The sequence below is a fragment of the Clarias gariepinus genome, chromosome 18, assembly GCF_024256425.1.
Source record: "Clarias gariepinus isolate MV-2021 ecotype Netherlands chromosome 18, CGAR_prim_01v2, whole genome shotgun sequence".
Taxonomy (NCBI): domain Eukaryota; kingdom Metazoa; phylum Chordata; class Actinopteri; order Siluriformes; family Clariidae; genus Clarias; species Clarias gariepinus.
The window spans coordinates 11,786,307-11,809,788 of NC_071117.1; the positions used below are offsets into that span (position 1 = coordinate 11,786,307).

The 23,482-nt window shown below is 36.5% G+C and overlaps 1 protein-coding gene across 1 annotated transcript in view; it reads right to left on the reverse strand.

Annotated features, from left to right (window-relative positions):
- Window positions 1-9,602: 9,602 nt before the first annotated feature.
- Window positions 9,603-23,482, reverse strand: part of prkx (protein kinase X-linked) — a 40,206-nt gene continuing 26,326 nt past the window's right edge. The window contains exons 5-8 of the mRNA XM_053477111.1: window positions 21,349-21,444; window positions 17,191-17,248; window positions 15,486-15,563; window positions 9,603-14,455 (exon numbers count right to left, since the gene is read on the reverse strand). Coding sequence (XP_053333086.1) covers window positions 14,330-14,455; window positions 15,486-15,563; window positions 17,191-17,248; window positions 21,349-21,444 — 358 coding nt within the window. The 3' untranslated portion in view covers window positions 9,603-14,329. The remainder of the gene's footprint in view (window positions 14,456-15,485; window positions 15,564-17,190; window positions 17,249-21,348; window positions 21,445-23,482) is intronic.

The following is a 23,482-nucleotide window of genomic DNA, read 5'->3' on the forward strand; positions in this document are numbered from 1 at the left end:
AATTTGTTTTCTGGTGTCCTTTGACAGCTCTTCCGTCTTGGCCATAGTGGAGTTTGGAGTGTGACTGTTTAAGGTTGTGGACAGGTGTCTTTTATACTGATAACTGATGCCATTAATACAGGTTACGACTGGAGGACAGAGAAGCCTCTTAAAGAAGAAGTTACAGATCTGTAAAAGCCAGAAATCTTGCTTGTTTGGAGGTGACTACTTATTTGAATACTTATTTTACAAAGGAATTTACCAATTAATTCATTAAAAATCCTACAATGTGATTTTCTGGATTTTTTTCCCTGTATTTTGTCTCTCATATTTGAAGTATACCCATGATGAAAATTCCAGGCCTCTCTCATCTTTTTAAGTGGGAGAACTTGCCCCACTGTATCGGTAAAACAAAACAAAGCATTGAAAATAGATTAAAACAACATCTATAAACACTTCAGGAAAATACAATTAATACAAATCTCACCATACACTTTAGATCATTTGGGGTATGCAATCACAGAATCTCGAGATTGGAGGCCAACTTGGGGTGGGAGACCTATCAGAGGAGAAGGCGGGAAAGATACTGGATAAAAGAATTGGGCAAAGGCCAAATCTAAATTTTAAAGTCTTTTAAAGTCAGGTGTTGGGACCCATAGTGTCTTCTTCCGACTCTTCAGTGGAAGAAGACACCATGGAGGACTTGATAGATGAGGCAATTCTTCTAAACAAACTATACAGACACATTAATATGAATAAAAAGGGAGTGGACCGGTCAACAAAAAATTCACAAACCAATCATCTTTATAAGCGACTCAAACCTTAGCCGAGTCCATGAAATCAGGCTAAAAAATATGCAAGTGGATAGTTTTCCGGGTGCTAATTTTCTACACATTTTAAAAATCTTGCAAAACCAACAACCTCATCCACATGTATTCTTGCAGCAATAGTTGTTTTAGCAGTAGGTCTAAATAACAGGGCACAACATCCAAAGGAAACAGCGATTAAACAGTTACAAGGCTTGTGGAGAATGGCCCATGTATGAGATTTATAAGATTGCCATGATTTACAGCCCATTATTCAGTATTCAGATATTTTAGGTTTTCAGGAGCAACAAAATCTAATCCTATCAATAAGTACATTGTATTCCATGGTTACCGATTATGGGAACTTAATAACCTTTTTTAAGGTTGAAAAGGATTGCATTTATTGGACAGCTAACACTGCAAAAGATGTATTTGATTCATGGTGTGATCAAATAAATCTTTAAAAAGTGGAAAATGTACTGAAAATTTTAACTTGTTAATAAAAAAAATACAATTACTTTATTGTCTTAACATTTTAGGTAATATGGAGTGGAGAATTTTTAGAGGTCAAGCTTAGAATTCAATGTAATCTAGTCAAAAATAACAGCGGTAAAAGATTAAATACATTGAGTTTTAATGGATTTTTTTTTTATTTATATTTGACGACTGTTCCCATCCCCCACTTCCGCTTCCTTTTTCTCCTTCTTTTTTGGTTTGTCTCGAATTTTCTTTTGTGTGTTTATACAGTGGTGTGAAAAACTATTTGCCACCTTCCTGCCATTTCTTATTCTTTCGCATGTTTGTCACACTTAAATGTTTCTGCTCATCAAAAACCGTTAACTATTAGTCAAAGATAACATAATTGAACACAAAATGCAGTTTTTAAATTAAGTTTACATTTTTAAGAGAGAAAAAATCTCCAAATCTACATGGCCCTGTGTGAAAAAGTGATTGCCCCACTTGTTAAAAAATAACTTAACTGTGGTTTATCACACCTGAGTTCAATTTCTGTAGTCACCCCCAGGCCTGATTACTGCCACACCTGTTTCAATCAAGAAATCACTTAAATAGGAGCTACTTGACACAGAGAAGTAGACCAAAAGCACCTTAAAAGCTAGACATCATGCCAAGATCCAAAGAAATTCAGGAACAAATGAGAACAAAAGTAATTGAGATCTATCAGTCTGGTAAAGGTTATAAAGCCATTTCTAAAGCTTTGGGACTTCAGCGAACCACAGTGAGAGCCATTATCCACAAATGGCAAAAACATGGAACAGTGGTGAACCTTCCCAGGAGTGGCCGGCCGACCAAAATTACCCCAAGAGCGCAGAGACAACTCATCCGAGAGGCCACAAAAGACCCCAGGACAACATCTAAAGAACTGCAGGCCTCACTTGCCTCAATTAAGGTCAGTGTTCACAACTCCACCATAAGAAAGAGACTGGGCAAAAACGGCCTGCATGGCAGATTTCCAAGGCGCAAACCACTTTTAAGCAAAAAGAACATTAAGGCTCATCTCAATTTTGCTAAAAAACATCTCAATGATTGCCAAGACTTTTGGAAAAATACCTTGTGGACCGACGAGACAAAAGTTGAACTTTTTGGAAGGTGCGTGTCCCGTTACATCTGGCGTAAAAGTAACACAGCATTTCAGAAAAAGTACATCATACCAACAGTAAAATATGGTGGTGGTAGTGTGATGGTCTGGGGTTGTTTTGCTGCTTCAGGACCTGGAAGGCTTGCTGTGATAGATGGAGCCATCAATTCTACTGTCTACCAAAAAATCCTGAAGGAGAATGTCCGGCCATCTGTTCGTCAACTCAAGCTGAAGCGATCTTGGGTGCTGCAGCAGGACAATGACCCAAAACACACCAGCAAATCCACCTCTGAATGGCTGAAGAAAAATGAAGACTTTGGAGTGGCCTAGGCAAAGTCCTGACCTGAATCCTATTGAGATGTTGTGGCATGACCTTAAAAAGGCGGTTCATGCTAGAAAACCCTCAAATAAAGCTGAATTACAACAATTCTGCAAAGATGAGTGGGCCAAAATTCCTCCAGAGCGCTGTAAAAGACTCGTTGCAAGTTATCGCAAACGCTTGATTGCAGTTATTGCTGCTAAGGGTGGCCCAACCAGTTATTAGGTTCAGGGGGCAATTACTTTTTCACACAGGGCCTAAATAATAAAAAACATCACTTAAAAACTGCATTTTTGTGATTACTTGTGTTATCTTTGACTAATAGTTACTGTAAATGTGTTTGATGATCAGAAACATTTTGTGTTACAAACATGCAAAAGAATAAGAAATCAGGAAGGGGGCAAATAGTTTTTCACACCACTGTATACTATATTGTGTGGTCTTACAGCAGCTATTTATTTATATTTTTTTGCACTTTTTATTACATATAGCACTTATCTGGAAGCACTTTCTTTAGGATTTCAAACTTGCTTGAACACATTCATAAATGTTCAATTATATATATTTTTATTTTTATCTCTAGGCCCGAACCTTAATTTTTGCTCTTACCTTAACCTATTTCAAAAACTGACTCCTAATCCCAACTCTGTCCCTAAACCCTAACCCTAATTCCAATTTCTTACCTTAGTCTTCATCCAAACTCCTATTCCTAATCATAACCCAACCCAAAATCCCAATCTCTAATCCTAACCTCATTCCCAAACCCTAACCTTTACCATAGCTCTTCCTTAACACTACTTCTCATCCAATTCCCTGATCCAAACTATAACCCATTTTATACCCTAATTCCTAACCCCTTCACGATTTCCAACCCCTGAATTTAACCACAAGGCCCTGGCCCTAACCCCCATCCCTTATACGATTCCCCAATCCTAATCGTTATCCTACCCCCGTGGTTCTCAAAGTGTGGGGTGCGCCCCACTAGTGGGGAATACAGACATGACAGGTGGGGCGCAATGAACGGAAGGGAATTAGTGGAAAATAATAGGAAAGTACCTATTCTAATTCATGCTTTTCTTTATTGACAATAAAGATCGGACACTCGAAACTAAACAATAAAGTAGGAAGACACTTATAGACAACACAGGCCAGTCACGTTAATAAGAGACTCGACTTCATTGAAAGAAAGCTCTAGATAAGTGACGAAGTAAGTCTGTTATTACAGTTGCACGTGTATTTGATCTGTTTTGAACTTGGTGTTATTTGATCTTATTGGTTTAGAAATTGATATTTTAATAAATAGTAAACTTGGCCGATTTCGTTATTATTTTGTTGACAAGTAGGGCTTAAAAATTCGCCCACCCCCTTAAGTGGGGAATGACAGAAAATGTTTGAGAACCACTGTCCTACCCTAACCCATTCCAAAACCCCAATTCCTAATTTCAGTCACAGTCCCAAATTCCAACTCTAACCATAACCCTAATTTCTAACCTTTATTCCTTACCCACTTGTCCTAATCTTAACCCTAACCTATTTGAACCCTAATCTGAAAATTCAAAACCCCTCCTTCCCCTTCCCCCACTAAACACAGATAAAGTGAAATTGAGGTGATATTTTTCTTAATTTTTTTTTATTATTTTTTGCAGTAATATTATTTTTTGGATGCCCAACCTTCATCCCTCATTCTATTCTTATCTTTTATTCTAACCCTATCCCCAATCTTCATCCCTGACCCCAAATTTAGCTTTCCGGGGGCTAATTTTCTACATATGGCCAAAGTTTTACAAAAATCTGATCCAAGTTTTACTACACAAAAAGTCATATTGTCATTGGGCATAAATAAAAAGGAACAGACACCACGGCCCATCAATCAGGAGGAAATGAGGGAAAATGTACATGCCTTTAATAGACAACTTAAAATACTAGATTATTTCCAGTACAATACCACTTCACAATGACAAGTACAATTTATTCATAAATCCAATTGGGAACCGGAACCAGAACATGTCAGCCTACTCATTACACAATTGACTTATCGAAATAACCAGATTACTAACCGACTTTTATATTCACATAGTAAACAATCTAATAATTAAACTTCAGTGGAACGTATCATACTTTGGAGACACTGTTTCAAAAATGTCCGCTTCTGCTCACAGTCTACTTCAGATACCTGGATGATATCTTTGGGGTCTGGCACAATGATCCACAACAATTTGACACCTTCATCAGTTCGGGCCAATTCACACCATAGACACACTAAAGTTAAAGCAATATAGTTCACTCTTCTAATATCACTTACCTAGATACCACAGTTTTTACTATTCCTTATTTTTACAACGTAAAAACACTTTAAACTAACGTTTTCAGATTCACACTCATTAATTCATAAAACAGTTTTCATCTTAGACATATCTTTAAAGGTATTGTCAAATCCCAAATCATCCATTTCTACAGAATTTGCTCTTTTGAACATCAAGTACACGAGTCCACTCAAACACTGTTTAAAGCACTTAGAACACAAGGATACCCTAGGAAACTACTTAGTTCTATTAAAACCAACACACTTCAAGCCTTACAACAACAAAAACAAATATCATGTGTACAGGACCCCAAGGATATCATCCCCATTATCATAACGTATTCACCTATCAGAGGAGAAGGCGGTAAAAATATTGTATAAGAGAATTGGGATTTCAACATGAGATAAGATGGTAAAGGATTTTTTTAGACAGACTTTAACATCACAAGATTTTCAGGGGTTGGGCAATTAAACTGAAACACTGTCCAATTTAGTGTTGGAGGTTTAATAGCTAAATTTGACCAGTCTGGTGGCCAATCTTCATTGATTGCACATTCCACCAATAAAAGCAGAATGTGAAGGTTTAATTAGCAGAGTAATAGCACAGTTTTGCTTAAAATATTGCAATGCACGCAACATTTAGGGTGACATATCAGAGTTTAAAAGAGGACAAATTGTTGGTGCGCGTATCGCTGGCGCATCTGTGACCAGGATAGCAAGTTTTTCTGATGTATCAAGAGCAATGGTATCCAGGGTAATGTCAGCATACCACCAAGAGGGACGAACCACATCCAACAGGAGTAACTGTGGACACAAGAGGAAGCTGTCTGAAAGGGATGTCTGGGTGCTAACCCGGATTGTATCCAGAAAACATAAAACCACAGTTGCCCAACTTACTGCAGAATTAAATGTGCACCTCAACTCTCCTGTTTCCACCAAAACTGTTCATCAGGAGCTCCACAGGATGAATGTACATGGCCATTTGGTGCCCATGAAAGTAAGGTTGAACATCTCCCATGGCCTGCACAGTCACCAGAGCTATATGTTATTGAGCCACTTTGAGGGGTTTTGAAGGAGGGAGTCAGGAAACGTTTTCCTCCACCAGCATCACGTAGTGACTTGGACATTATTCTGCAAGATTCTTCAGAATAATAATCCTGTACATACTATAACTAAGGATATCAATCTTACAGACAGTTATACTTTAACCTTTCAAAATCCCCCCCCCCCCACTCACATCTTTCCTTTTCTATTTATTTTTATGAATCCTTTATTCTTTTGTATATATGGGTGAGATGAAATTTAATATTAATATAGACATTTATTGATTTTTCTGATTTGGATTATGATTTTTTTCAAAGATTGTTTGATGGTGAAGCACTTAAATATTAATATTCTCCTTATAGCACTTATTCAACTCTATTTTTCTATAACTGTCCTATTTAGTCCTCTTTATTCCTGCTCTAATTATTTAATCTTTATCTTTTTAATCACTATGGTTTGAAATAATGCGGGACACAACACATAGCACTTTCTTGTTGTAATAATTGTTATAGATTGAATTTACCTTCTAACACTCGAATAAGATGTTATTTTTTTATGTCATTTATTTCATTTCATTTGTTTATTTATTTCTCCTACCATGTATATGTAGGTATATGTATATATTTATATACACACATATTAAAAAAGTTTTTCCCCTTTTTTTCCCCTGCCCTTTCTTATATAAAAATAAGAACCTTTCAAACAATAAAGATGGTTCATTAATGCTTTCTATCCTATTTTTTAACACACATTTATCTTTTACCATACCGTCTTTTTTTTTTTACTGTATAACTTTTACCGTTCTTTTTCACGAGCCTTTCTCTCCCCTTCCCTTTTTATTATCCTTTTACCCTTACTCTGATCTCTAATCATAACTTTACTTGCATTTCGAGTCCTGAACTCTAGCCCTAACCCTAACCCTTACCCCAACTCTGAACCCTAATTCTTAACCTCTTATTATAACCCCAAATCTTTAACCCTAACCTTAACCTTGCTCCTAACCTTAATCCTTTTCTAATCTTAAACCCAACCATTAACCTTTTACCTTGAACCTCAATCTCTTTTCCCAACCCCAAACCCTTATCCTAACACGTTTACCCCTCACCTCAATACTTTTCTGACCCTAAAACCCAACCCTTATCCCAATCTTCAACCTTAAATCTTACCCTCTTGTTCTAATCCCAAACCCTCATCCCTAATCCTAACCTTAGAACTCCACTCCCCAGATCTCTGAGATTGCTATCCTTATTTTAAAATTTAATTTAACGGCGTGTAGATCTTTCATTTCATGAAAGATCTACACGTTTTTAAATAAACAGATGTATAAAACATTTAATTGTCCTGTAATTCGTACACTTTAGAATAAATGGATGGCTGCTTCTATTATGAAGTTGCTTTTTCTTCTTCATCTTGATTTTTCTTTTATTCATAGGTCTTTGAATTATCTTTTTATTTATATCCTTCTCTTAATTTTTTTTCTTTTATAATAATTTAGATATAATTTTTTTTTTTATCAATTTAAAGTACCTTAATTATTTTGAACATATACTATGGATACAATTTTTTAAGAAAGTTTTTCTTTCTGATTCTTTCTTTATTTCAAAATAGAAAAATTGTGCCAGTTCTCAAAGGAGCATAGGCTCAATTTAAGTTAATATTTTCCCTAACCTAACCCCAATCTTCATCCCTGTCTCCAAATTTCAAGTTTAAACAAAAAACCTATTGATTTTAAAATCGGACCCCTACTAACCCTTCACCCCTATCCCTACTATAATCTTAACTTGTACCCCCCCCCTTCCCCCCCTTCTTTGCTTTTAAAATAAATATTTACTCTAACTTTTACTCTTTTATGTTGGACCCATTCTTTCCTTTATCCCAGTCTCCTAATTCTTACAATACCTATATTCCGAATTTTATTTACCCCATCCCTAATTTCTTTTCAACTTTAACCCTGCCCATTGTTTACATCATAAGTTCTTTTCCACCATTTGTTTCCTTCCATTCTTGACTTCACAGAGACTAAAACAGAGATATTCTTTTCTCTTTGAGGCCCTTAAAGACTAGAAACACTTGAACAGGGGTAATAATCTTCGATAAGACGCGACTCCAATCCCCAAATCACTGAAATTCCTCCCAATATTTTAAATCTTAATTTTAAACTATTATTTTTTGGGTTGTAGATCCTTTACATCATTTTATTTTCCAAAATCAACATAGGTATAAAACTGTTCCGTATATAATTGTTGTCTTGATTTTGAGTTATGTTACTCTGATGCCCATTCTTACACTTCAGTATTGTTGGATTGCTGCTTTTATTATAAAGTTTCTTTTCCTTCTCTTGATTTTGCTTTTATTTACTGTATAGATCTTTTATTTCCTTTAACTAAAAAATTATTTGTCTTTCTCTTGTATAATTCTCTTTTATAATTATTCCTGTATTTTATCATTTTTTAAGTATTTTTTTTGACATACTATATATATTAGAAAAGTTATTTTTCTTTCCTTATTTCAAAATAGAAATTAGATCATAGGCTTAATTTAAGTATTAATTCAAGTATTCAAATATTTCCCCTAACCTAACCCTAAGCCTACATTTTGGTCTTGCTTTTCTGGGATGGTCTACATGGGACCCAGTTTCATCATGGTGCTTGATAGGTTTTACAAATGCCCTGGACAATACTGTTCTTGCAACAACTGTTCCAGAATGGCTGACCTCCATCTCTTAAAATAACAACTAACTGTTTTAGTTGTTACATAATTACCTAATTCCATATGTGTTATTTCATAGTTTTGATATCTCCAGTATTGTTGTAGAATGTAAAAAATAAATCACTAAAGAAAAACAAAGTTCTTAAATGTAATTCCAAACCTTTGAGCAGTAGTGTTTATTAAATTCTTTGAATGTGACACACTGATTACCTGCTGCATGTGTGCCATTAACATGGTAAGCACCGGAAACACATCCATTGAACTTAATGTAATCTTGTATAACATTGCATGGACCTTCCATGGGTCATAGCACAAGCCTGAAGAAGTCGTTGTGAGAACATACACAGTGACATCTCACTCAAAATGCCATCCAATCTCTGTGCCATGCTTGTGGTATATCAGTGAAGTCCATAAGCGGTGTCAGTTACGCAGTTAATTGGTGAATATCATCGTTAATACATCCTAATTAAATTTTATTTACTGCATCTTGCTTCGACCATGTCCTCACTGTTTCAAAAAAGTAAAGAGACAATACTACGCAGTACCAGTTTCCACTCCCTTCCTGCAAAGTCTTCAAGTTCTTAGTGTTCCCCTTAATTTGTTGAAGACGTATTGGGAACGTAGATCAGTGTAAGAGGGTCTTGCTCAAAGCCTACGGATTCCAAAACTAAGATTCAAATTCTTAACCCTTCCTGTCAGTTGTGTTTGATCATAAGTAACTCGCACACAAAATGTTATGTTAAAAGAACTTAAAAAAAAAAAAAACTTTCTTAGTGTTAAATGAGACACACCAGAAAATCCATGCAAAAATTTAGCAAGAAGGAAAATATAATCATTTTGTGCACATCAACGTTTTATTCTTTTCTGGATGGATTTTTAGCTTTTTTACAACAGGAGGTAACACTGCACTTGCACCACTTTAAATACATTGTTTAAAAAAAAAAAGGTAATCAAATACAGACCGACTTAAGTACAGATTATTATCAAAAATCAGTATAAATCAAATCAAAAATCTGTATAAAAGTTTTCCTATGTTTTATTCGAAGCAATATTTAAGTTCATAGAGCTTAAACATCATTCTGGTTTTTACTGTAGCAAAAAACATCAAGAGGTAAAACGCTTAGAACTGTAGATGTTTTATATATTTATATATATAAAAATCAGTAACATTGTCTAAGACATGCAACAGACAGTGCAGTAGAAATACAAATTTACTGATGTGCAGCAACCAAATATGTACATTTATTTCCCTCCTTTTTTACTCATAAAACATAAAAAAAAGTTGAATATTAAAATCCAGAGGTCATATAAATAAACAACACAAGGTGACTCTCAGAGAGCTCAGAGCTCCATGCTTGGCGACTTTATGCAACAATTAAGGATTTATTTTCTTTCCAGGGATTGGACATAATATTTATGAGTTGCCATAGTTATGAGTGTCAAATCTTCCTGCAGTGGATTAGCTTGATATGTAGTGGAAGATCCAGCTGTCATGTTCTCTGATGTGTCCTGTGTGTATATTTTTCCTCATCACTGTAGTCAAGTTTCATGATGAATGTACCCTGTACACACACCGCCATTCAAACGTCAGGACGCGTGCCATGGGATAAATATTGTTCACATCAGTCCTCAAAGCATTTCAAAGCATTTCTAATTAGTTAGCACGTGTATACGTTTGTTAGAATTAAATATAAGTTTAATAAGGAGCTTTGACTTAAAGTTGTTTTTAAATTAAATATTTCCCGTGTGAAGGGAAATTCCTCATGAAGCTGATTGAGAAGAATGCCAAGACTGTGTAAAGCTTCATTAGGAAGATTTCTTTGAAAAATTCAAATATTAAGCAGTTTTGTTCAAGCTTTTGACTGGTTTTGTAGTATAGGCAGCTTCGACTAGTTAACCACAAGGGGAGTTCAAGTCAAACTAGGCCTTGTCAATGAAGGCGAAAAAAAAAAAAAGTTTGCCGACTTTAAGCACAGTACGGTGATGAGAATCTTAGCCGCAGTGAAATATTTGAACGGTGCCAACATTTTAAAGAAAGCTGTATTTGTCATGTGACCATCCTGCTGCCCATTGCAGTCATTCCCGTGAACAATCAGTGAGTGGTATGCCTTACGACGGATAATAAGCCACAAACTTGCGGAAGAGACGCATCTGTCTGTGGGAACTGTACACACAGTCATTCACCAGCACCACTTACACATTACAGGAACTCGACTGGGAGGTTTTGCCACATCCTCCATACAGTCCTGACCTCGCTCCAAGCCATTTCCACGTTTGGGCTGTTAAAGGAGTTCCTGGGAGACTAGGACGAAGGGATAAGTGCATTAGAGTAAAAGGGATAAATAAAGGGAGGATTTACTTTTATAACTGTGTTCTATTATTTTTGTATACGGGTAGTCCCCGACTTATGAACATCTGAGTTACGAATTTCCCAGATACAAACTATGGTTCTACTTCTGGTTCAATCACAGAAGTAGCTCACCTTTATTGTGCAAGAAATAGACACTGCAGTGAACCAGATACCAATTTTTACAATTGTATACAATATTTTCAGGGTATATATGAATGTATTAAACGTTCAAAAGTCTGGTATATTGTATGTGCGTCCGGGAGCACGATGATACAAAATGCCTGTCCTGTAAAGCTGTCCTTATGGTGAATAATCCGAGAAAAAAAAAAAACTTTAACAAAACAGCTCTGAGACAAAATCCCCTCCAGATTTAAAGGCGCAGAGACAACACTGTTACATTTGTGTGAGACTAATTTCCTTAGGCGCGATCATGGTTTTTGGCAACACGATAGCAGTGTGGGGAATGGGGACAGAGATTTAGTCAAGTGGTCAAGAATATACCATGTACATGGTATATTCGAGTGAGTCTTCTGTCTAAGGTGTTTAAGACTCACTTTGTCGGACTCAAGAACAAATCAGACTTATGAACGTGCTCCTGGAATGGAACTTGATTGTTCATAAGTCGGGGACTACCTGTAATTTAAAGTTCCAGTTTGACTAGAATGCCCGTCGTAGTATAATACTAGTTGCTTCAATGTTAACTAGTTATGCCAGTGGTAAAAAAAGATGCCAGATAAATGTACAAATGCTTAAGACTGATATATATATATATAATTTTTTTTTTGTGTGTAAGGGACTGTTAAGATCATTTTGCATGAAGTAATTTTTTTTTTTTAAACCTCACTGTCCTAATTTTCTTTCTGAGCCATAGGCTGTACATCAGTATCCAATCCTGTTAGGCTTTTTGAGCCAGATCGGTCATGAATGCCAACTTGAGATTTATTTCTGGATGCTACTGACGCTGCAGTAGTCATCACATCCTCCGGCAACTGTTAATCTGTAACGAGTTTCCGTACCATGCTGTGCGCGCTCGGTTTCAGAACCAAAGCCATCTCATACATTTTATGGATTGGTATGTCTTAAAAATAAAACACTAATATTATACAGACTCACACTTCTGCACATTTATTGCACTTACTTATTTAGTTTCACCATTTACCACATCGCAAAAGACAGCATTAAACCTGTAATGTATTTTCTAATTGGGGTGGGTTGATGTGTTTTTTATGCCCCAAATCAAACAGTATATAAATAGTGAAGTCCTAATACGAATAGTGTGAAAGTCCTAAGATGATGAAGAAAAATGAAGGAGAGGAAGAACTTGATCTGGACACACACACACACACACACACACGCATACACTCACACATTAACTCATAACTTTACAGTAACCTGAAGTCTCATGTCTCTACACAGTTTTTAGATTTCAGAGTAAAAAAAAGATTTGACTGCACCAGTAGCTTCAAACTCAACGTTTTAGTAACAGTTGTTTAGTTTTGGTCAAAAAAAAGGGAAAAAAATTGATTTCAATTTCCTCATCCTAATATAAGGCCACCTTAGGCATGTGCTAAATGTTGACTTAAATACATGCACTTATTAACAAGAGATCATGAGGACAAAGCTTCATAAGAGGAAAATAAGGACATTACATAAGGGTTTCAAACCTCAATAAAAACAAAGGCTACCAGTTAAAAGTCAGAAAGCACCATGTCAAGTTAAAATCGTCAAATCTTTGACAAAAGTTTGGTAAAGTTTATGATAGGAACGCATCGATCCAGATTCTGATCTTAGTCAGATACTCTGCTTATTTAATTCCACTCATAAAAAAAAAAAAAAGGCTAAGTGACATAAACCTAGTTGCTAAATTACTGAACAGACCCCACTCTATGCGTTTCACAAACAACTATAGTAATCCAAGCAACACAGACTGTAAAAATAACTGAAGCAGAAAACTAAAACATCCTCCTAAGAAAAAAACTAACAAACACACATACACACATATACAGTACATATATAAAACTCACACTAGAGGTTTAAAAATCTCACCTCTTATTAAAGTTTACTCTTCTTGAAAACCAGCCAGTATTGGTACTTGGCAATCAACGGATTTTGACATTAAAGAAAACTTGCGTACAACTTTAGAGACGTGTATTTCAGGGCTGAAACAAAACTCCAAACAATCCAAGGTTTTTCATAGGGAAAGGAATTACCAGCGACACAGCTTATATCACGACACCTAGGTGCTGATCCGATTTAAACTGCGATTCTGTAAGTATCATGATTTTGTAAATGTCCTGATTCAACAGAATTCTTTATATCACTTGCTTTTACAACAGTAAATGCTGTTGTTAGTGCTAATGTGTGAATAGTTTAGAACGGGAACAATTTACTATTTAAAATGCAAACATATACATGTTAAAAAAAAAAAAAACTATTTTGGAAACTGTGTGCTGATACATGAATCGCTAACCTAAAATTACTGAATCTAGCTAATAGTTGCCTCTAGCTAAAAGACAAATCACAAATACGAGTTGTTTTTTCCACACTGTTTCATCTGAAGGAAATAAAACCAAGCTAAATGAAATGTCCCTGATTGATTAATACTTGTAGGTTACTCGTTTCAGTATCAGGATCGTGATAAACAAGCACTAAGGATAAAAGTTGTACTTGGCCTGCTTAACAAAAAATTATTGTTGATGCATCCCTTTTTTATGACATCATATTTGTCTTATTACTTGTAGTCAAAAGCAAATGTTGGATGTACAATAAACTGACTGACATATAGATTGAAAACACATTTTAAAGAGTAACACTTTGGGTTTTCTTGCTTTCCATTTCACACAATTTTATAGCCACAAACCGAATGTCTGCAAGTCATTGTTTCCAATGGCTCATGTTGACGTAAACTGTATCAGACTACTGGCTTCGACTGTGTCCTTGGCTTAGAGACCTCAGTTTTGGTGTTTTTTTTTTTGTTTGTTTGTTTTTTTGTTTAGTTTTTTTGCATAAGAAAAGTAGGCTCAGAGAAACAGAAATAAATAGCACTTCCTTCTCTCCACACTTGATCTTGAGGTCAATGACGATGGTAAACATGATGGCTATTTGCTCTCTACGTTGTCAATCAAGATTTGACAAAGGAGCGGCCTAAGGCTGGCCACCGGCAGCAAAAACAGACACATTGCACCAATGGTGGGAAGATTTTCACCCTTTTTTTCTCCCATTCTCAAAAGTTCTTGAAAATCTCTAGATCTTTTGGTGACACTGGAGTCTCTTTTTTCCACTCGTCCTCAGGGTAGGCTTCAAAGTTAGACGTGTCGCCTTCGTGAGAGACCTTGGGGATTATGGGGGGCTGTAGAAAACAATGAGGAAGTGTTGAAAAGAGAGTACAAAATCTTCCCACAGCTAACCATGATGAACGCACTGGGACTAATATGACTTTGCATGGATTCTTTTTTTTTTTGATAGACTACTAATGAAAAAAAAAAATCTTTTTCATGCAATATACATATGCAAGTGTCGTAAGCAAACTCCATTTGATCTAAAAAAGCATTTCTAAATATATAGTGCCAATTATGTGGTGTGCGTTTTTGGTTTGCTACAGTACAGTAAGTAACTTTGCACTTGTGGGCCTACCTAGAAAAATCTGTAAATAATCTCTGGAAAAGTATCTCTCATCACTGCCCAGTGCCGTGAATTGAGAAACGAATAAAATGTTTACACGGACAACACTTCTTCAGTCCAACTGAAACCATTTTGATTAGAGATTCCAACTTAACTGGTGACATGGAAGCTGATCTGATAAAATGTGAGTTTACATGCACCAAGCATTTCATTAGAATGTAAGTTTTTTATTTATTTGTTTTAAGTAAAGGGGCTCTTCCTTTATAGGGCACTTATTAAAAAACTTCAAAATGTGTTTTAAATTTTTCACAAATTAAGGTCAGTGGTATTAAGTGAAGTTCTGGTTTTAAAGTGTGCATGTGTGTAAATTATTCTATAGATAAAGCTAAATTTATACACATTTCAGGAAAAGAAAATGTATGATGTATATTATATTAATATAATATTAATAATATTCAAATCATATTATTATCTTAATATTATATAGCACACATTTAGTACTCAAATATTAAATAAACTTATACAAGTTTTTTTTTTCCTGAAGTGTGTATACATTTTTTGAGCTGAAACTGTGTGTGTGCTAAGTTAAGTTACGTTCAGTGTATATAGCATTAGCTATCATTATATACTAATATTAATATTCTAATAATGTATCCAAAGTGTACTATAACATTATTCCACCTTATTGAAAAAGGTCTGGCTATAACATTGGACAATGGAAATTATACAAACACTAAATTTAAATGAGAAAAAATTACCTTTAGTTTTCTATTAGGCACTGCATCCCAATCTATAGTCTTGAACCACCTGTGCTTTTTCACGTCGTCTGCTCCATTCTGCCAAACAAGAAACACACAGACCTCTGTAACTAACTTTACATTTACATTTAGGCATTTGGCAGACGCTCTTATCCAGAGCGACTTATATTTTTTATCTCGTTATACATCTGAGCAGTTGAGCCTTGCTCAAGGGCCCAACAACTTGGTGGTTGTAGGGTTAGAACCTGGGATCTTCCGAACCGTAGTCCAATGCGTTTACCACTGAGCTACCCCTGGCTTCAGAAAAATAAGCAAAGGGACCAAACTTCAGATTTTAAAGATTTCTAAAATAAGAAATCAATAAAAGAACACACATGCATGCTAACATAAAGCATTTCTCTCTACATGGGAGCACAGCCAAACTAGAATTCTCATTCACATGGCCTTGTTTGAGTAAGATTCACTGATAAAGTAAGGGATTGTAAAATTGAAAGTCCTTTTATCGTCAATATGGTAATTCATAGCCAATAGAAGTCAAGGACTCAGGAAAAAGGAAACACGAAGGTTCACACATGTGGTATGTTTTTTTAAAATGACTTCAGCACTATAAAATATCTTGAATCGACCTTCGAGCTGATGTATTACAGAAGTGTAAAGCCGTGTCCATATTCCCTCTGTGAATGAGTGAATGCTCTATATTCGTCATGCTCTTTTTTTAGTCTCGTTGTCTTGTAACCATAAAGTTAGTAATTCATGCTGAGACAACGGAAAAATGAGACAGATGAGAAAGAAACGACCATGACAGCAATAAAATAACATCAAAGACCTTTGTGAGAAGTTAATCCAAGCATGCTTTCTGCATGGACACCATATTATGATATTTTGACATATGCCGTGGCTATTCAGCATATACGAGTCTTACAAGTGGGACGATAATCCACATTTGCTATCAATAATCATCTGTAGGTTTATTACTGTAACTACAGTTGACGGGAAGATGGAAACGGATGCATATGCATTCAACCACTTTCCAGCGCTGATGATATCAGTGCCAAGTCCAAGCACGATTCGGGTACCACTCCAAATGCTAATTTGTCAAATCTGCTTTAGCACAGGACAATAAGAAACATGACTGCCATTTAAATGGAAATCTCCACCTGGTTAAAACAACCCTAATTGACCCTGATGAGGGATTCAAGCCCAGCGGGGAGACAGGGTCTTGAGTCGCTCTTTCCGTGCTCACTCTGTCCTATTGTACTTCTGTAGAAGAAATTAAAAAAATCTACAACACTATAAGATTAAGATTATATAATAAAAGAAGGTGCTCTTGACAACAATGTGGTTCCTTTTTTTGCACTGTTATGCTGTAAGTTATTATTGTAAATGTCTGTCTTGATTTGCTCTACTGGTAGTTCTTGAGCAACATAGCAAAACTGATGTGAAGGTAGTTGAAAGTGATTTAACCACTGTACCAAATTTCCTAAAAAAAATTGTTCTTTGGGCAGCTGATGCATGAAGGTAAGCACATTTGTTGCTGCTTAGACATATTACCATACACTACTAGTGGTGCTTTTTCAAAGACTTCTGAAAAAAAAATCTAAAAATATTGTAGCATTTTTTGATGCCAAGACTTAAAAAAAATAAATACAAAAAATAATAACACCAAAAAAGTGCACCATTTATTTAACTATAACAAACCTCTCACCTTCATGTTCCCAAGTCTTCTTGCTCGGTCAATCACCAGAAACTTCTTGATGAGGTCTCTGAATAGAAACAAACCGAGAGAAAGAGAGAGAGAAGCTACATGAGGACAGCACAGGAAAGCTTTCGGTCACGGCTATAAATCTCACTCCTACTCTAGACATTCAGCTCTTCCCACTGGTACACAGAAATCTCATAAATTAATTTTATACAACAAATATTGCTGACATATTGCAGTAGGCGTTGTGTAATATTTGTTTTTTTTAATATTTACTTTTTACCGGACAATGTTCAATTCTCAAATCTGATTGGTCAAAAATGCTGACTCATCAACTACAACAGCAGCTTTGAGTCTATTGATACTCTTATACATCATAATTTCTATAGTAACAGCTCATTCAAATTCTAGTAGAATGGACATTCTCTACACTCCACATAATCTAAGGCTAATAATAAACTTCCTAAATAACATTATTATTTTACAAGCTTGTGTTGAGCATTTATGGAAGAAGTCTCAAACGTTAGCTGCGAGTTTTCTGGCGGAAAATAAGAAACAGAAAATGCCATTCTTGAAATAAAGTGAACTGACTACCGTGTATAATTCTTTATCCGTGCCTACATTCTGAATCTTAAATCGGATGAGGTTCTTTTACTTATTTATAGCAAACCCACACCAGTTAGACTGATATTTCCTGTTTCCTTTCCTTTTATTATCCTAGTGAATAGATAATAAAAAGTATGATTTGGGACGACTGACAAAAAGGATGATATCTGTTTTTGTGGATCAACCCTTCATATGTTATAGTTATAGTTGCTTAGTATTTTCGTGTCGTATTAACTGCAGAAGGAAATGAAAAAATAAAGCAAGATGAAGGCCACTGTTTGCAGCTGCTATATGAGCACAATATGTGATAACTGGAAATGACACCTTTTCACAGACATAAAATATAAATGTGTACATGTAAGATGTCTTTCTGTGATAATTTAATTATAATAAAACACTGGCAAATGCAAAAATATGAGCAGGATAAAACAGTGTTATAAAACAATAGTTAACATTGGGTTGGTGAAACCCTCGACAAGGGCCTCATTTTTCTTTAGCTTATTGCTTTATCATGTTCATGTGAGTGACGCTTTGGATAGCCTAACTTGGCTTGGTGCATGAGACTTCTCTTGCACCAAGAGAAGGTGTTCTAATGAATAATGTTCTGTCTGTCTCTTCAAGCCTCTTCTGATATGCAGCTTTTATCTGAGGCCTACTTGGTGCTGTCAAAATGCCATTCGAACGAATGCCCCTGACTTAAAGGTCTGTATCTGTGTCCATCAAATGGTGCCTTCAAAATGTCTTTGTTGTGTGCCGAAGCCCTTGAAGTCCAGTGATATAGTATAGGAAAGTGTGTTATCATATTAATGAGTTGATGTACTGTCCTGGATGGTCACGTTAGGCTTGAGAAAGCTTTTTGTTTGGCTGATTAAATATGGCTTGTACAGTTTGTCCAGGGATGTGCTAAGCTTTTAAACTACCAAATGTATAAATTCCATATCTTGAGTTTGGGTCATTCAATCTACATTTGACCTGAACACACATGAACATAGTTTTCATAAACATTCAGCACAATATATAATGCATGAAATATGAATAATGCAGGGTTGCTGCTACCACCACAATGTTAAACACAGTTCTGTGAAAAAGTATGTGACCCCCTCCTAGACTTATTTTTGAGATCTTTAGGTGGCTTCAGTTTGTCAGACAGGTTCTACTTAAGTGATTTCTTGATTCAATAAGTCTTGCAGTAATCAGGCCTGGAGGTGGCAAAAAGGCGGGGTTTAGGGGTGATTACTTTCTCACATAGGGCCTGATTCATTTACGTGTGACAACAAAAATGCAAAGAACAGGAGCAAATACTTTCTTCACTATTGGCCAATGTTAAGAGTATTACCACAATTCAGCCTGCGTTTAGAAGGATGTACTGTTACTACCAGCTCAACAGTAAAAGACCTGGGCGTGATATTAGACAGTAACTTGTCTTTTGAAAATCATATTTCCAATATCACAAAAACAGCCTTTTTCCATGTTAGAAATATTGCCAAACTTAGGAGTATCCTATCCGTATCTGATGCAGAAAAGCTAGTTTATGCATTCATGACCTCCAGACTGGACTATTGTAATGCATTACTAGGTGGTTGTCCTGCATCCTCAATAAACAAGCTACAGTTAGTCCAAAATGCAGCCGCCAGGGTTCTCACTAGATCCAGAAAATATGATCATATAACACCTATATTATCATCCCTGCACTGGCTACCTGTTCAATTTAGAATTAATTACAAAATAGTACTACTTACATACAAGGCTTTAAATGGTTTAGCTCCCACATACCTAACCAGTCTTCTAAAACGCTATAATCCGCCACGCTCCTTAAGATCACAAAACTCCGGACTTCTGGTAATTCCCAGAATTTTAAAATCTACAAAAGGGGGCAGGGCATTTTCATATTTGGCTCCAAAGCTTTGGAATAGCCTTCCAGACACTGTTCGGGGAGCAGACACGGTTTCCCAATTCAAAAGTAGACTCAAGACGCATCTCTTTAATCTGGCATACGCGTAACTCATCCCATAACCTCATACTCCAGTACACCTATCCTGAATGGCAACTACGCTAATTCTCTCCATCTTTTCTGTATTTTTCTACCCATCCCGAGGCATCTGGAGATTGTGCCAGCTTTAGTAGACAAAGGCCAACCCTGCGAGGTTTCTAAGGCATCTTGAGAAGGACCTGCTTCAGCTAGATTCTGCTTTATGATGGCTGGAGCTACACATCCTGCTTCTGTGCTTCCAGTGATCCAGACCCCATCTGCCCTCTGCACCTACTGCTGAACTGAATCTACACAACTTCTGTTATATTGAACTTTCACCTGCACAACACACATGATGTTATTTCTATCTGTTATCACCCAAATGAGGATGGGTTCCCTGTTGAGTCTGGTTCCTCTCAAGGTTTCTTCCTATTGCCATCTCAGGGAGTTTTTCCTTGCCACTGTCGCCGTCACCCTTGGCTTGCTCATCAGAGACATTTCATTCATTTTCATTCATCATTCATTTCATTATTATCTAGACACATTTTTCTCACACATACACACTTCCAAATATTTTCTTTTCTTTTCTTTTCTAGAAAAAAAATTCTTTCATTTTTTTTTTTTTTTTGTGAAGCTGCTTTGAGACAATGACCATTGTTAAAAGCGCTATATAAATAAAATTGTAAATTGTAAATTGTACCACAGAGCAAATGTAGTTCAGCAGGTCATGAGTTCAAATCCTAACTCCGCCCATCTGCTACTGCTGGGTTGTTGAGCAAGTCTGTTAACCTCAACTGCTTAGTTGTATAAAATACGTAAATATACTCTAGGGCTAAAGGTTTTAATCTTGTCTCAGGTCTAGGGATAAGCTCCATGCCCCCCCTGCAACCCTACGAATCATTAACATCCACCACAACCTACTGTAGGTTTTAGGTTCATTGAGCATCATCTATTCATATCTGTACCTGTTCAGACAAACAATATATTTATAACTGTAATTTGTTTCGTTCTTTTTTGTATTGTAAATGCGACCATTCTTGCTTAAGGATTATGAGGAATACCATATGTAAGGCTGTAAAACAAAACAGAATGCCTGCTGGTCTGATCAATCTTCCTTTCACTTTATGAAGGTGTATTAGGATGACTGATAGCACACATCTCCAGTCACCTCTCCATACCGCCTAAGCCTGTGCGAGTATAGTGTGTGAACAGAAGTGCCGTGCAAGTGAGCCTGGTGACAAGCGACAGAGATAAAGAAGGACAGAGAGAGAGAGAGAGAGAGAGAGAGAGAATGTAACAAGTGTGCATTCCTCTGTGGCAGCTGTCTCAGGCCTGAGCTAATGGGTTCACATCAGCACTAGGTAGATTAAATTGCAGCACACGGTTGTTTGGGTGCATTTTTTTCAAGACTACATTTTAGTTAGCCCTGTGTTAGGTTGTAGAGTCGAGCCCGTCTACAAGACAGCGCATTAACAAAATAAATCAACTTGATGAATAAGCCAACTCTGTCCTTTTTAGTCACCTTGTTAGCAGAGAACGTGTAATTAAGCCTCATTCATTTGTCTTGCTATTGGTTAGCTTGAGCTTACTTTACATAGAAATCCAGATGCCGAGGAAACTCCAGCTTTCCTGCCAGGATCTTCTGATAGATGCCAAAGGGATTGTCGTCAAAAAACGGTGGGTACCTGCGAAAAAATATCAACACAAAATTAAAAGCACAGCAGAAAGCCATCAGTGTAGATAAGAAGATTCCAGCACATTTGACAAAGAGAACACCCCAAATGTTAAAGGGAGAACTCTCTTGTTGGCAGAGAATTTAGTAAATCCATGCAAAGTGATGAAAAGTAACAAATCTTGTCTCTGGTTGCTTGGTTACGTTAATCCCCCTTTCATCTCTAAAAAAAATATATATATTGGTACCTCAATTCAACTGACATTGAAAACCATCATGTCTGTCAATTCCTTATTTACAAAATGAAGAATGTACGTTCTGTATTTCCAAAGCAGCAGTTGTTGTATTTATGGCCGTCTGCACATATTGAAAGTTAATTTACAATTTTTGCTAAAAAAATGCGTATTTGTGTTTCATATATAGAAGACCGACTGTGAGTCATTACTGTGCCAGCATTTACATTTACACCCATTCCTTCACTACATACACATCAACTAGACCGCATTACAATTTATTAGGCCTGTCAAATTTGATTTACTTCTAAATTCTTCTATTCAAAGCCATTTAGAGTCTAATGAGCCGGTACTTTTTTCCTGCCACATGTTGATATAAGGTATTAGATACTGTACATCTTGATTATGCTGGTTTTAACCGCATTTTTTCCCCTTTAGAACTGCCTTAATTGCTTGTGGCATAGAGTCAACAAGGTGCTGGGAAGTTCCTTACAGATTTTGGTCCGTACTAACATGGCAGTATCATGCAGTTGCTGCGGATTTGTCGGCTGCATGTCAATGATACAAGACCCTCCCATTTCCCTGCTTCCCAGAGGTGCTTTATTTTATTTATGTCTGGTGACTGTGGAGGCCATTTAATTACGGCGACACTTTGTCTTGCTGGAGTAGCCACAGAACATGGGTGGTTATAAAGGAATGGACATGATGGACATGAAACACGGCAACAATATGAAGGTACTAGGGGCCCCAAAGTGTGCCAAGACTTATATTCGCACACATCATTACAACACCACCGCCACAAGGCAGTATAAATCTACACTTGCATGTTGTTTTCACTAAATTCTGACCCTACCTTCCAAGTGTCACTGCAGAAATCAGACCAAGCAATGTGTTCTATTGTCCAATTTTGGTGAGCTCATGTAGACTGTAGCCTCAGTCACCTGCTCTTAATTGACAGGACATCAATGTTAGCTACACCAACAGCTTGGACTGAATAGTGCCCTTCAATAGCAAAATGTTTATCAGCACCAAGGTAAAGGCAAACTAGTAGCAAATCAGAAGTTTTTGGGTTTCCATCGTGAGGCCTTTGTATGAGATCATACAGCTTGATTACAATAACTGATTTAGCAGCAGCAGCAGTCTGATGACACTAACCAAATATGGAAGCCAAAAGATGAAAAATTACAAGCAAAATGAGACTTTTCAAGTAGGAGTTAGTGACAAAGAATATGAATATTCAAGATGTATAACCAAGTGATTAAAATAATTTTCCACTCTAACACCACAGGTATTTGGGAATTCCCAAAAAAAGCACGATAAAGACAAATAAACAGAGTGAGTGTGGACAAAAACCTCCATCTTACTGTCCTCCTCCAGGCTTGGAAAGCAAAAATCAGTGACATGCTGTACTATTACACCTGCACGAGGATATAATAAGCCTGAAGACGCACAGACTTAATGCATGTTGACAGTTGGCTGAAGAAAGAGCAGCAGGTGGAAGCACTTAACGTGAGTGCATTCGACTGTAGTACAGCATCAAAGCAAACTTTTCACACCAGAGCCAGTGTAAAACTACTCATTATTATTATTATTATTATGACGCCACTGTTGAAAGCTTGACCAGCCTGAAATGAACACCAGTTGATGTTTTAGAGATCCAACTTTTGGGAGGTAGGCTTCAGGGATTTGGTCCCTGAAGCCAACTGGTAACGGTTTCCATAAGTCCATAAGCTGGACATATCACTTTCCTCCGTGATAAAAAAGTACTCGTACGAAATGGAAACTACCTTAACTCAGGTCTTTCTAGAAACCCTAGCT